At 43.9% G+C, this 15,922-nt stretch overlaps 1 protein-coding gene across 1 annotated transcript; it reads right to left on the bottom strand.

Moving 5' to 3' along the window:
• Positions 1-5,310: 5,310 nt before the first annotated feature.
• dio2 (iodothyronine deiodinase 2) lies at positions 5,311-14,817 on the bottom strand. The gene is made up of 2 exons (XM_014196269.3): positions 14,162-14,817; positions 5,311-7,537 (listed from the first exon to the last, which is right to left on the bottom strand). Exons 1-2 carry the CDS (start codon positions 14,381-14,383, stop codon positions 6,965-6,967), a joined length of 795 nt encoding a protein of 264 aa, XP_014051744.1. The 5' UTR covers positions 14,384-14,817; the 3' UTR covers positions 5,311-6,964.
• Between the last annotated feature and the right edge of the window lie 1,105 nt (positions 14,818-15,922).

Here is a 15,922-nt window from a genome sequence, read left to right as displayed (position 1 = left end):
CCAGGATGTCACTAGCGGTCCTCGTTTTTCCTCTAAGTCAGTCCTGACACTTACATACAGCTCTAAAATTACCACAGGACACCTTCACTGACTAAGGGCACAAGGGTAAAACCAACTGGTGCCGGGTTGCACCTGTTACTCTTTGAAGGTCGGTAATGAAGACATAAGAAAGCTGTATCTATCTACTGATGACTTTTATATCCAAACTACTTCATGTCTTTTGCCTTTTGTTCTACATTTAACATTGCAAATGCTCTAGTCTATAAAATAGCAGGTGCTAACGTTGCATCATTGCACAATAAACGTTCAGGACCATGTCAAGCCTCTAACCCTGAATAAAGCCCCATTTATACCTGCCTCTAACATACGTCCTTCATCCTGATCTTGTTCTGATCTTGCCAGTTTACACTTAAAAGATCTGATCAAAATCAGTTCACAATGCGTCTTTTGATCGTCTACATCTGTCTAAAAATGTGGGCACAATCAGAATGAGGACGAGATCAGGACAAAGGGCGAATGTTAGAACCAGGTATAAACGTGGCTTCAATCTGCCAATCACTTATCCAATATTTTCTGCAGCTAGTCTCTCTAGACATCCGGGTTGCCTCCCACAATTTTGAACACACCTGTACTTAATACAACGTCAGTTGGGCATTGCTGTCTGTCTGAAAAAGACCAACCCCAGATTAGTTTTTTCTTATCAAAGTTGCCAAAAGAGTCCATCATTGCAACCAAACCCTACTGTAGTCACTGCTGTTGCCTGTGGTTGGGTTTCCGTGACTAAGATGTAGCTAGAGAAGTGAGAGTGTCCCTGAATGTTAGCCAGGTCGGGAAAAAACAATGGTTTCAGTCCACTTGAATGACTCTTGTGTTCCAATGTCACGTGACACCATAAACACCGACTTGGCCCAGTAAAGGATAACTAGTGGGAAAGCTTAGAGGTTCAATGATGATAAGAACCTCATACTGGTTACAGTGCCATTGGGGGAAAAAACATTTGTTACAGGTCTTAAAGTGGGCCATGAGGAAACTGCATGATTGGCTTTAGCGGAGTGTGTGTGTGTTTGTTTGTGTGTGTGCTTGTGTGTGTGTGTGTGCTTGCATGTGTGTGTGCATGTTTATGGAGAATGAAAAGCTTTAACTGAAAGAGAAAGGAATAGGGTCATGGTGAGATAATGGCACCATGCAGAGGTCTGCTCCTGTTTCCTCGCTCTCTGTCATGGAAATGAAGTTTGGAGGTTCTGGCAGACCACCGTGTCCACTTTTTAACCAGCCAACAAAACACAACACACTACCTCGTTGTGCTGCCAGTTACAAAACCAGATCCCAGTCTATTGATGTTAAAAGTAGTTCAATGACAGAGAAAGAACGTGTGATAAAACAAGGGACAAGCGCAAGGTCCCATAGTGGAATGAGAACACCAGTCTCCTTCCTCTATCCACTGTCCTAATAAGAATATCTATATTGGAGAAGAGCCTAAAGGTGTCAATCATCTAGGGTCATTACAAAAGCAAGACAACAATGGTGGTTCAAATTTATTAAAATGTACTCCACTTATATTTTACAGATGCTCTTATTCAGAGCAACTTACAGGAGCAATTAGGGTTAAGTGCCTTGCTCAGGGACACATGGACAGATTTTTCAACTTGTCAGCTCAGGATTCGAACAAGCAACCTTTCGGTTGCTGGCCCAACGTGCTTATCCACTAGGCAAGCATGGTAGTGCCCTTCACGTTGACAATACAATTATTTACTACTATGACTCTAGGATGGTACGCTCTTATTTAAGACATGGAGTGAGCTGGGCTTCCGTTCTGGGACTTTACAATAATTATTATTAAGGTAAGTCATTCACAGATACTGCAGTTTATGATTTGAGGTTTAATCCACAACCATGCAGGGTTGTGTCCTTCATGTTGACAATACGACTACTACAGTTACGACAAACAGGCCAGTTTGCCAGGGTTATTAAGGGAAGTGGTTCCCAGCTCCTGTACGTGTTCAGAATTTCAGGTTTGGTCCACAACCATAACCATTCAGGGTAGTTAGTGCCCTTCATGTTGACTTACTGATTTAATACTATTACGTCAAATCGGGTCAAGCTTCTTAGACCATAGATAAGCTTCTGTCCAAAACCGGTCTCCTGGTTGGCCTGAGCTGGGCTTCTGTACAGGATGTATACAAGGGTTGTTAAGGTTAGTTATTTAAGTAGTTCAAGGTAGCTACTGTATGTGTTATATTTCTGATATGAGGTTTGGTTTAAAGGGGCAATCCACGATTCAAAAAAACAACAAAGCAGGCACCTCACTACTTGTTTTGGTAATAGCTGAGGGATGGGGCTGGAGAAGTGTAAACACTCTCAAACTCATAGACAGAGCTATGGATGCAAGGACTGACCATCCATGAGACCCCCAAAAACTTTAGTATCAACCATTTTTGGAATCTTAACCCTGTTTGTTACAAACAATGGGATAAAACAGGCTTATATTTTGGGGTTTCTGATGGGTTACGACAGTTGAACTAAGCTACTGAGGCATTTCTAAGTTATACTCTTCAACAGTCCATGGCTGTATACTGTATAATTAATTTTAAAGTTGAATTTTAAAGTTTAAAAAGAATGCACCAATCTTGGATTGCCCCTTTAAGATCAGATGGTCTATTTTAAGGGGATTGGCGTCAAAAATACTTCAGTGGTCACTCCACTAGCAGTTGTCTTGCTTTACACCCTATGGGTCAGGCCATTGGGTGATAGGCACGCGTGGGTTTAAATTATATTTTAAATCTTAAAAAAAAATTAGTGTTTGTTTAAGTTGGCCTGGAATGCGGGTTTCCACTTTTGCTACTTCCTGCTAATAAGCTATTGGTTCCATTGTGCCAGACAAGACCAATCAAGCCCAAATAGACCACTTTGAATATATTTCAAATAGTATTTGAGCCCAGGACTTGCCAGGCCACAGTACTTTGTCCTATGACAATCTGAGTTGAGTGCAGGGATGCCTGACCATATACACGCACTCAAAATTAAGGGAAGAATGTAAGAGGATTGTAATCATGAATCATTAGAGAAAAGTGATGGCCATTTCTGACCATTCACACTCTCATTGTGTCATTAACAAGTTCCCAAATCAGCTTGAATGTGTGTGCGTGTGTATCAGGATAATGAGGGGACCAGTTAAAGAGCGGTGCTGCTTTGGGTATCTTGTATAAACCCAGTACACACACACACACTCCTTCAATGTGTTCTGCTCGGAGGGCCCTCATCCAGATGACCACAGCAACAGGTCCTGTTTCACACCACAGCAATGGACCCTCTGAAAACATGGACCCTCAGAAAACATACTCCCTCTTTCTTTCATTACTTCTCATTTTCCCCTTCCTCCATTCTCCTTTACCTCCTTCTCCTATTTCCACCTCTTCCTCTTTACCTCTTCTCCTAGCCTCCTCTACATGTCTCCCCCTTTCCCCATTTCGTAACCTCCACCTCACCCCTCCCTCCTTTCCTCCCCCTTTCCCTTCTCTCTCTATCCACCTCTCCCTGACGTCTGTGCTATTCTGTGCAGTATTTGGCAGGCTAGCCAGACCACAAGTTCAGCCAGGAGGCTTGGTTTCACTCGAGCCCTACGGCCACGAGTAAACACATGTTATAACCTGTCATAGAGAGTGTGTCGAGAGTCACGCTCCTCTCGGAAATAAAAACACAGGCGCTCAGTCTCTAACACGTCTGTGGCTTCGCTATTGTGGACCATAACCAAAGCTGTCGTGTTTGAGGTGTCTTTCACCCACTGTATGTGTATCTCTTTGTTTTGTTTCGAGAAGGGTCGTCGGGTGCATAGGCACGCACACGTACGTTCACACGTACAGAGGGCTTTCGTTTTCCTGCGTTTTATATACACATCTCATTCCGAAATCATGGAGTTGGTCCCCCCCTTTGCTGCTATAACAGCATCCACTCTTCTGGGAAGGCTTCCACTAGATGTTGGAACATTGCTGTGGGGACTTGCTTCCATTCAGCCACAAGAGCATTAGCGAGGTCGGGTACTGATGTTGGGCGATTAGGCCTGGCTCGAAGTCGGTGCTCCAATTCATCCCAAAGGTGCTCGATGGGGTTGAGGTCAGTGTTCTGTGCAGGCTAGTCAAGTTCTTCCACACCGATCTGAACAAACCATTTCTGTATGGACCTCACTTTGTGCCATGGGGCATTGTCATGCTGAAACAGGAAAGGGCCTTCCCCAACTGTTGCCACAAAGTTGGAAGCACAGAATCGTCTAGAATGTATGCTGTAATTGTACGCTGTAACGTTAAGATTTCCCTTCACTGGAACTAAGGGGCCTAGCCCGAACCATGAAAAGCAGCCCCAGACCATTATTCCTCCTCCACAAAACTTTACAGTTGGCACTACGCATTGGGGCAGGTAGCCTTCTCCTGGCATCCGCCAAACCCCGATTTGTCCGTCAGACTGCCAGATGGTGAAGCGTGATTCCTCACTCCAGAGAACGCATTTCCACTGCTCCAGAGTCCAATGGCGGTGAGCTTTACACCACTCCAGCCGTCGCTTGGCATTGCACACTGTGATGTTAGGCTTGTGTGCGGCTGCTCAGCCATTGAAACCCATTTCATGAAGCTCCCGACGAACAGTTCTTGTGCTGACATTGCTTCCAGAGGCAGTTTGGAACTCAGTACTGAGTGTTGCAACCGAGGTGAGACAATTTTTACGCGCTTCAGCACTCGGCGGTCCCGTTCTGTGAGCTTGTGTGGCCTACCACTTCACGGCTGAGCCGTTGTTGCTCCTAGATGTTTCCACTTCACAATAACAGCACTTACAGTTGACCAGGACAGCTCTAGCAGGGCAGAAATTTGACAAACTGACTTGTTGGAAAGATGGCATCCTATGTTTGTCTATGGAGATTGCATGGCGGTGTGCTCGATTTTATACACCTGTTAGCAACAGAAATCCAATAACAGCTAATTTTGAGTTTTCCCCTCCCCACTCAGACCAATCTAAGAAAGTCCTTGCAAAATTCTTGATTGAGAAATTGCTATTTGCTAAGACGCTATTTTTGTTTATTTTGAAAATTTCAATTGAAAACAATCACAGTAAGGTACTTAATTGTCACCCAGAAAGGATTTGATTTTGAGATAAAAACAGCTGCATTGGACTTTTAAACTCCCTGAACAGTTTGTCCATTCTTTCAGCCTCTCTCTCTCTCTCTCTCTCTCTCTCTCTCTCTCTCTCGTAGCTCTTGCTCTTGCTCTCTCTCACCTACACCCCATCGGCACTCACACAGACAGAAATCACAGAGTAGCAAATCACAGTCAGCAGCAACAACTTTATTTTACTTTCCGTCCCTCCTCTACTCTCCTGTATTTTTTTGAAAAGCAGCACTACACAGGATTGAGCATATGGATGAAGACAGGGGTGGGGCATCAGTTTATGGACCTCTCCTAGAAATTGTTTGCGAATGTTGGATGGTTTGATGATGTTAAAAGACGTGTTGGTTTGAGTCTACGTCAGGGAGGTGAGGTCTGTCATCCGACCACAAACAGAGTCAGTAACCCTTTAGTCAGTGGTTTTCATTCTCACACCAGCCCCGTCTCGACCCAAACCAAATGTCTGTCTGCCTGTCTTTCCCATGGACAACTAAAAACCTCTTCAGTCACGTCACACCATACAACTGACACACACCCCTTCTGAAACACCTTCTTAAGCCATCTAGACACCACCTGTCCTTAGCGTGTCTCAACTCCTGCCACACACCTTAGAGCTCAGTGTACCAAAACGTCATGGTGAACGAGGCACTTTGTTTATCTTGACAACTCAACCATGAGAGCACCAATTGTAAATGTAATGTTTGATGTTCTACATGTGGCGTAAGTCTGGGTTGTCAAGATAAATTCAGTACCAGGTTAGCCATAAAGCTTTCAGGAAACTCACCTCAGGTCTTGGAGACATGGTCATCTCCCTCAACCCATTACATCTCTGTACACCCCTGCCTTATCGCTAACCAACATCGCTAACACAAACCATCACCAAGAGCAAATAGCCCTGGGATTACAGCTAGTATGTGTCGATGATTCTCTCCGTCTCACATGAGGTCTAGCTACGTATCCTTGGTAATAACTACAGTACACATATTCCCTCCGTTTCTGGCTAACATGCTGTTGATGCTGTGCTTTGCTCTACGGCTCACTTTCCTCCCTTTCTCCTTCTCTACCTCTCGCATCGTCTATCAGGTTAAAACGACAATATGGAGATCGATACAGCGCTAACCTCTGTTTTCTAGGTGGTGTGGTAACATGAAAGATGTACTAGGAAGTGTCTGAATCTAGATGGTTCTAAGCAGTCTAATCTACGTGGTTATGAATAGTGTCGTAACACCCCCTCATACACACAAAATGGGAGTCTTCTTAAATAAAAAGCGTTACAAGTGCATCGGCATACAAAATATTACCATGGTGTAAAAACAAACATTAACATTAAAAACCATATAAATAAATTAATATCATATTTTATATATTTATATATAGTTGGGTACTTTTGCTTTCTACTCTGTTCAGTAATTTGGTTTTCATTTTGAAAGGTGCCAGGTTAGAGGTTAATGTGGACTGTAACTAGAGAACTTATTCATGATTAGCAAACGGGGATGAAGGCATTGATAAAGCGTGTCATCGGTTAACCTTTTCAGTCTTTCCTTTCAGTCAACTTACTACCATAGGTAGCAGAGCATCAGTCCATGCTCTTAAGTCTATTGGTTCTGTTCTGTTGTTTTCTAGTGGAAAGTTGGTCTCCTTCCAGAAAGGAAGTTCATGAGATTTGGAACTTCGGAACCTTAGAACCTGTGTTGACAGTCCAGTTTTGAAAGCACCTCACCTTCCTTTTATACAAAAATAAACATTCTCTCTTTCTCTTTTTCAGCCGCGTTTAGTTGTTCATAGAACTAGAGGCATCTCTTCCTCTCTGTCTGGCCCTATCTCTTGCCGTAGCTCTGTTCCAGATACTGCCTCACATCCTTCAGGTTGTAGAAAAAGGGTCCCTTCCCTCCAAGGTAGGCGATCTTTCTCCTCTGCACGATGCACACCCTCTCGTTGGACACGCCGTAGGCCACGTTAGCATTGTTGTCCATGCAGTCGGCCACCAGCTGGCACTGAGATGGCAGGCTGAAGGACTCAATCAGCTTCTTGGCCGCCACCACCCTCTCCTCCAGTGATCGGTGCTTCCTGACCTCGAAGGAGCGCGGGCCCATGGCAGGCGCCACCCAGCCGTCCGAGGGGTGTGCCTCGTCGATGTAGACCAGCAGGAAGTCGGCCACGTCTGAGAACTCCTCCACCAGCCGCCGGAAGGCGGGCAGGTGGCTGATGAAGGGGGGTCAGGTGGCCGAGCCGAAGTTCACCACAAGAGGGCGGTCCGACGACTCGAAGTCCAGCAGGCGGCACTCGTCCCCGGGATGAGGGCCCATGGTGGTGGTCAAGCTGCTCCGCCGCCGGAAGCTACCAGGAACCTTGACCACTTTGGAGTTGGGTGCCTCAAAACCCAGTTTAACCTGCATGGGAGAGGAAGGAGAGGAGGGAGGAAGAGAGAAAGAGAGGTTGGTTATCAACTGTTTGTATTGAGATTAACAGTCTTTCTAAAAGAATAGAAAGGCTTGGTTTTAACAGTCAATCAAGTGTAGACCAGGCACAATAATATATACTGTACATTCATACATACACACACGTACGCACATGCCCACAACCATGCACACCCACACCCACACACACACCCACAAAACACTAAAAACTGCTTGACATGTTGTGAGGTGTCAAGTGCTAGACAGGACGTAATGGAAACTTGCACGTTGAACTGAGAATAACAAGCGCACAAAGCTGTCAGTCAGGGCAAGCCTCAAGAATGTATGTGTGTGTGTGTGTGTGTGTGTGTGTGTGTGTGTGTGTGTGTGTGTGTGTGTGTGTGTGTGTGTGTGTGTGTGTGTGTGTGTGTGTGTGTGTGTGTGTGTGTGTGTGTGTGTGTCAGCTGTTTGTTCACCTGCACCCATTAAATTATTGCATCTGAGCTCCTAGAGTGTGAGGCTTTTCTTTTTCAAGTGTTCACCCACACCTGCCCGCAATTGCTAGTTACCCACCCGCAACCGCCTGACTAAGCCTTCAGAAAGTATTCACACCCCTCGACTTTTTCCACAATTTGTTGTGTCACAAGGTGGGAATAAAATGTATTTAATTGTACATTTTTGTCAATGATCTACAGAAAATACTCTGTAATGTCAAAGTGGAAAAAAAATTCTAACATTTGTAAAAGAAGGAACATGAAAAATAAACACTAATGTATCTCGATTACATAAGTATTCAACCCTCTAGAATCACATTTGGCAGCAATTACAGCTGTGAGTCTTTCTGGGTAACTCTCTAAGAGCTTTGCAAACCTGGATTGTACAATATTTGCATATTATTCTCCTTCAAGCTCTTAGCAGTTGATCGTTGCTAGACAGCCATTTTAAAGTCTTGCCATAGATTTTAAAGCCAATTTAAGTCAAAACTGTAACTAAGTCAATCTGGAACCTACAACGTCATCATGGTAACCAACTCCAGTGTATTTTTGGTCTTGTGTTTTAGGTTATTATCCTGCTGAAAGGTGAATTTGTCTCCAAGTGTCTGTTGGAAATTCCTCTAGGATTTTGACTGTGTTTAGCACTATTCTGTTTCTTTTTATCCTAAAACAAACTCCCTAATCCTTGCCGATGACAGGCATACCCATGTTTAAAACTATAGTCCATGCTAATTATTTTGTGAATTGGTAAGCACTTTTTTACAAAAGGGTTAAATATACTGCTCAAAAAAATAAAGGGAACACTTAAACAACACATCCTAGATCTGAATGAAAGAAATAATCTTATTAAATACTTTTTTCTTTACATAGTTGAATGTGCTGACAACAAAATCACACAAAAATAATCAATGGAAATCCAATTTATCAACCCATGGAGGTCTGGATTTGGAGTCACACTCAAAATTAAAGTGGAAACCACACTACAGGCTGATCCAACTTTGATGTAATGTCCTTAAAACAAGTCAAAATGAGGCTCAGTAGTGTGTGTGGCCTCCACGTGCCTGTATGACCTCCCTACAATGCCTGGGCATGCTCCTGATGAGGTGGCGGATGGTCTCCTTAGGGATCTCCTCCCAGACCTGGACTAAAGCATCCGCCAACTCCTGGACAGTCTGTGGTGCAACGTGGCGTTGGTGGATGGAGCTAGACATGATGTCCCAGATGTGCTCAATTGGATTCAGGTCTGGGGAACGGGCGGGCCAGTCCATAGCATCAATGCCTTCCTCTTGCAGGAACTGCTGACACACTCCAGCCACATGAGGTCTAGCATTGTCTTGCATTAGGAGGAACCCAGGGCCAACCGCACCAGCATATGGTCTCACAAGGGGTCTGAGGATCTCATCTCGGTACCTAATGGCAGTCAGGCTACCTCTGGAAAGCACATGGAGGGCTGTGCGGCCCCCCAAAGAAATGCCACCCTACACCATGACTGGCCCACCGCCAAACCGGTCATGCTGGAGGATGTTGCAGGCAGCAGAACGTTCTCCACAGCGTCTCCAGACTCTGTCACATCTGTCACGTGCTCAGTGTGAACCTGCTTTCATCTGTGAAGAGCACAGGGAGCCAGTGGCGAATTTGCCAATCTTGGTGTTCTCTGGCAAATGCCAAACATCCTGCACGGTGTTGGGCTGTAAGCACAACCCCCACCTGTGGACGTCGGGCCCTCATACCACCCTCATGGAGTCTGTTTCTGACCGTTTGAGCAGACACATGCACATTTGTGGCCTGCTGGAGGTCATATTGCAGGGCTCTGGCAGTGCTTCTCCTGCTCCTCCTTGCACAAAGGCGGAGGTAGCAGTCCTGCTGCTGGGTTGTTGCCCTCCTACGGCCCCCTCCACGTCTCCTGATGTACTGGCCTGTCTCCTGGTAGCGCCTCCATGCTCTGGATACTACGCTGACAGACACAGCAAGCCTTCTTGCCACAGCTCGCATTGATGTGCCATCCTGGATGAGCTGCACTACCTGAGCCACTTGTGTGGGTTGTAGACTCCGTCTCATGCTACCACTAGAGTGAAAGCACCGCCAGCATTCAAAAGTGACCAAAACATCAGCCAGGAAGCATAGGAACTGAGAAGTGGTCTGTGGTCCCCACCTTCAGAACCACTCCTTTATTGGGGGTGTCTTGCTAATTGCCTATAATTTCCACCTGTTGTCTATTCCATTTGCACAACTGCATGTGAAATGTATTGTCAATCAGTGTTGCTTCCTAAGTGGACAGTTTGAGTTCACAGAAGTGTGATTGACTTGGAGTTACATTGTGTTGTTTAAGTGTTCCCTTTATTTTTTTGAGCAGTGTACTTTCTAAAATCATAATTCCACGATTTTTTTGACAGACGTTGCAGGATTTTTTGGGGGACTAATTTAGATATGTTTGTGCTTATATTTCCGACAATTTTGTAGGCTATTTGTTCGTCAACTTGTTTATAATTAGACACATGCAGCTACTCCTCTGTCATTATATGTTGCCCTAGAAGACTAAATAAACCTTTGCTCACCAGAATGTCATAAATCAATAGAATGAATGCTTCAATCAAGCTGACATCGGTAAAGTTTTCTCTGTGATCTCTGGTTCGTTCACAGAGCAAAGACGTTTAGGGACCGGGGACAAAATGCAATAACTCGACCAAAAAAAAAAACGGGAAAATGTTCAAATGACATCAATTTGACTGGTTTTGAAAGCTATGAAAAACGACCCAACATGTTTCTGATAAGATTTCAGTTCGGCTTGGATGCATATTTTATGTGGTTGAAATACTATCAGCTTTTATGATGCTGATAAATATAGCACCAATATAGACAGTATCCAATGGTACATTTGCATTCTGTCAAGATGCTGAAAGAAAGAAATAATATTTCTCCTCTTCTCGAGTGAAAATGTATAATTTAACTGCAAGAAATGCTTGAGTTTATATTTAGGCTATATGAGAGGTTATAGACCTACAGTCAAGTGTCCAGATTTCAGTTTCCATTTAACCCATCTGAACAGTAGGCTAAAATTCACTTGACGTGGTATAGGCCTATTTGAAGTCCCCATCTTGTGACGGTCAAATTTGTATAGTGCCTCACAATCGCTGCTATCATCCTCTTTTACAACTTCACCAAATCTTTCCCAAAGATGACTTTTCTGACCCTCCCTTCTCTTTATTTTCAGCTCCATTTCAAAACTTTTCTCTTATTGAATTAAACTCTGACATTGTCTTTTCTCCCTCATTGGATCGACGTTAGCATTTTCTGCCTTTTCCCAAAAGCATTTAGTGATTGGCGTGTAGTCTATTTGGCACACACAGAGTCACATGCTGACTACAACGGACACGCGCGTGTGTACGTGTGCGCCATCGCACATGGTGATTTTGTCCATCCACCCCAGACACGATCAGGACACGCAGGTTGAAATATCAAAACAAATTTTAAACCATTAAGTTGGGGACAGGTCAAAACATATTTAAAACATTCACGGGCATTTAGCTAGCTGGCTTGCTGTTGCTAGCTATTTTGTCTTGGGATATAAACACTGGGTTGTTATTTTACCGGATATGTACAAGGTCCTTTTTTTTTGCTGGATCTTTGTCGAATTTTGACCCATTTTGAGTCACACAAAATCGTGTGTTCTTTACTCCGACAATTAATCCACAGATAAAAGGGGAAACCTAGTACTTTTCTAGAAATCTCTCCTTGTTCAGTCTTCTTCTTCTTCTCTGGATTTTATATGATGGTTGACAACCAACTTTCAAGTGCATTATTGCAATCAACTGGACTGGAGTGTGGACCTCGTTCAGCTTTCAATCACCCACATGGGTATATGCTCCTAAAATCACTAGTGTGTGTGTGTGTGTGTGTTTGTGCGTCTGTGTGTCTGTGTGTGTGTGTACATTAACCAAGCCAAGAGTCATTCATCAAAGTGAGATGGAGAGTGCTGGACAGAAGTGCTTGCCTCCCCATGATCTCAATCCCCACTCGAACACCGCAAACTTGCCTCCCCATGACAGATGTAGAACATTGTAAATCTTCCTAAATGTTTTTCTTAGGTCATTTAGGAGGCAACGTCCGTTCTAGGTATTTTACATCAGTAAGTGATTAGATGTATTGAATTGACCAGTACACATGATAGACTTCCCCAAGTCCCTTTCATCCAGTCAGTCAGCAGCCTAAGAGTTGAAAAGAGTGTGAGTGTTGTTGTGGTAAGAGCCTTTTGACACTAACATTGTAATACTCTGTAACAGGCCCGACACTGATTAGGCATGACTCATGAGATCATGAGAGTTCAGGAAAAGGTAGAACAATTTAGTGTTTAGTAGGAGTAGGTGACGTAGACACAGCATGGGACAGGAGATTGAGGGAAGAAGGGGAGAGAGAGGTGGAAACAGATAGAGGAGAGAGCCAGGGTAAGAAAGAGCCGTGGACTGACGAGAGGCAGGGAGAGGGGAAGAGAGAGGGCATGAGAAAGGGAAAAAGAAGGAGTGAGAGAGAGAGGCTAGAAGAAAGGAGAGAGGAGGGAGAGAAAGAGAGGAGGAACGTGACAGTAATACAACAGTGGATCAAACTATCAAGAAGGGGGCAGAGGGGAGAGGTGGGGGAATCCTCTACCAAATGACCCAATACTAGACGACCGCATTCTTCAGTAACCAACTGCATGCACGTGTTTCATGCATATAAAACGTGTAAATCCATACTGTACATATACCTGGCTATCAAAATGCCTGTGTATCAGATGATCTGTGTTAAAGCTTACATGTGTACCTGGCTACCTGCCTGATGCCTAGTGTCTGGTTAGATCTGTGTTAAAGCTTACATGTGTACCTGGCTACCTGCCTGATGCCTAGTGTCTGGTTAGGACTGACACGACGGCGTCTGTTTGGTTTGAGAGTTAAAATGTAACATTTAGGAGAAGCCAGACCTCTGAATTTCCAAGTAACTGAGGGTGAATGGCCCTCAGGGTTTTGACTGTCTGGGGGCCAAAGTTCATCACTTTTTAGATCAGATAACCTACATTTGATTTAATATTAAAGTTCAACATGCTGATTTAAACAAGGGGACCCATGGACATGGTCTCAGATGGCAAGATAAGAATTAAGCAGTGCAGAAATAGTATAAATGTCCTTTCAGAATGAATGAATGAATGAATGAATAAATAAATAAAAAAATACTATACACTGCTTTTGAAATGGCAAGAGTTACAGAGAAGCATGCCTAGCTAGATCGTTTTTGTGCTGCAGCCTGGTCTCATAGACTAGACGTAACATGGTAAATATAAATCCGTGACACTGAAATGTGTGTGATATGTTATGTTTGGCATGGTTACATAAGACAGATGGTTACTTAAGACAAAAATTTAAGTAAGGTGGTTGGTCAGGGTGGAGGGGTGGGCTTGTAATGTGAACATCTAGGAACCCAATGGTTGCTAGTTTGAATCTCATCACAGACAACTTTAGCATTTTAGACAATTAGCAACTTTTTGTCTACTTTGCAACTATTTAGCTTGTTAGCTAACACTTACTCTAACCATAACCCTTTAACCTAACTCCTAAACTTGACGCTAACCTTAACCCTAACCACTAACCCTATCCCCTAGCATGGCTAACATTAAACAGCAAGCTAACATTAGCCACCTAGCTGGAATTCGTTACATCTACTAGGTTTTGCAAATTCGTAACATATTGTACGTTACGCAAATTCGTAACATATTGTATGTTTGCAAGTCTTAACTGACTTGTCTAGTTAAAATAAAGGTTACATTAAAAAAATGAAAACGAACTGGGTGATGGACATCCACAAATCAATACCATACAAAACGTGACATAAGTTTTGACAGATTTACATACAGAATAATAATGCTCTGATACCAGGTTGTGTGCTGAAGTGGTTTGGACCAACTTTTATGCATGATGCCATTCTGACTCTTTTGGAGAACACTATTTTGCCGCCACAATGCCCAAGACCTGTGGGTGTGTTGTGCACAGGTATACCACAATACAACTTCCTACAACTCATAGTAAAACCACAAACTCTAACTAAAGCGTAGCCTGCAGTGAGTTTATATATATGACAATACAACATGGTTCATTACCTGTTTATATGCATCCAGCAGGAAGCTGTTCCATATGGACCGGAGCCCTGCCGAGGTCAGCATGCGCTGCCACTCTCCCCCGCCGCTGCCCGAGCAGCTCAGTAAGGACACTAGGCGCTTCACCAGCACCACCGAGTCGTAGAGCGCGAGGAACAAGCAGTTGGAGAAGAAACCGGGCAGGATCTGGAGAGTGACCAGTAGGTCCACGCTGCCAGCGCCCATTTTATTTTCGGTTTCTGTCCCCAGACTAAAGGCGACTCCAGAGGCAGCGCAGCTCTGTCTCGGTTTTAGCTGCTTTCCAAACACATTCCGTGCCGGCTCTGCTGTCCCCTGCTCGCTGTCTAACACTTTCACGCACTTGCATAAATATGTCTCTGTCCCCTCTAGGTGCGCGGTCTTTATTATGATGCTCGCATTTCAACGGAGTGCGATCTGACTTGACTTGGACCGCACAAATGAATTGACACACAGGGATAAAGAGAGATAGGAGAGGGCTCAAGGAGCGTATCTGAGGGTTGAGAGCTGGGCTCCGCTGGTGCCAAAAGTGCTATAAAGGCTTTTCCTTCGCCCTTTGCAATTGCTTCTGTGCTCCGACGAGAATCCCTCTCCGATGTAACAGTCAAAATTTTTTTATACCGTAAACCATTCGCCTCGGTGATATAGCTCCAGGCTTATCTTGTGGTAAGATCATGACGTCACGACGAGGGCTCTCCATCTCTCGTGCGCGCGTCGGGGATAGCACTTCGGGGTAATATAACACATGGAAACCGAGACGGTTGGCCAACCCTACAAGGAACTTTTCCAAAACAAACATACAGGAAATAGTCTCCTTTGGATGTAATTATTTTCCATCCCAAACTTCAACATGCAAAGTAAATGGTTTATGTAGTCATCAAATCAAACTTGATACAGTATAAAGCACATTTCTTAAAACGAAATGCAGTTCAACGTGTTTAAGTTTATTTATAAAGCACATTTCTTACAAAAAAGAATGCAGTTAAAAGTGGTTGAACTGAAAATTAGCTGTAACTAGCAGTGCAGTCAAAAACGTGATTTCCCTTTGTATTATAGGCAATATATTTCCACACTATGAGGTTGTAATAATACTGTGAAGTGGTGAAAATTATGATAATGCCCTTTTAGTGTATGAGATTTTTGAAAAGACACCTGGAATATCAGTCTCTTTTGGTGGAATGGAGTTTTGGCCTTCTATGGTGACATCACCATGCAGTAAATTAGAAAGAAAGAGACAGAAATAGAGTTCCAAACCTTTCTGCCAATAACAGCAAATGTTCAGTTTTCCCTTCCCTACTCAGACCAGATCTCTATGTGAGTGGAGTTGAGCTGTTGGAAATCCCACACATTGTTTACAGAGTGGTCTTTGCACACTGCTCTGGCTCAACATCCTTTCCCCCCTCCACTAAAAAATATCTCAGGGCTCACATCATAGGATGTAGGCTATTAAACAAGGATCTACTGATGCTGTGCAGGTAGTGTTAAAAAACAAATAGCTTTTTCTCTAATCTCTTGATGATCAGATACTTCACTTGTAACTGGCTCTATTGCCTCACCTTTTACAGTCAATAGACAACTTCAGCACTGTTGCAAATTTAGACTCCTCTTTTTTAACAATAGCCTGTATTTTTGAATCCGCTCCACACTCCAGACAAATGAAGCATGCTCTGCTCCTTGCTCCAGCCCAGATCAGCTCCACTCAGCTCACATTCTCTGACTCAGACCATTCCCAGACAGTCCGAGCAA

Source organism: Salmo salar, chromosome 01, assembly GCF_965601325.2.
Source record: "Salmo salar chromosome 01, fSalSal1, whole genome shotgun sequence".
Lineage (NCBI taxonomy): Eukaryota > Metazoa > Chordata > Actinopteri > Salmoniformes > Salmonidae > Salmo > Salmo salar.
This window is presented reverse-complemented; position numbering and strand designations above follow the sequence as displayed.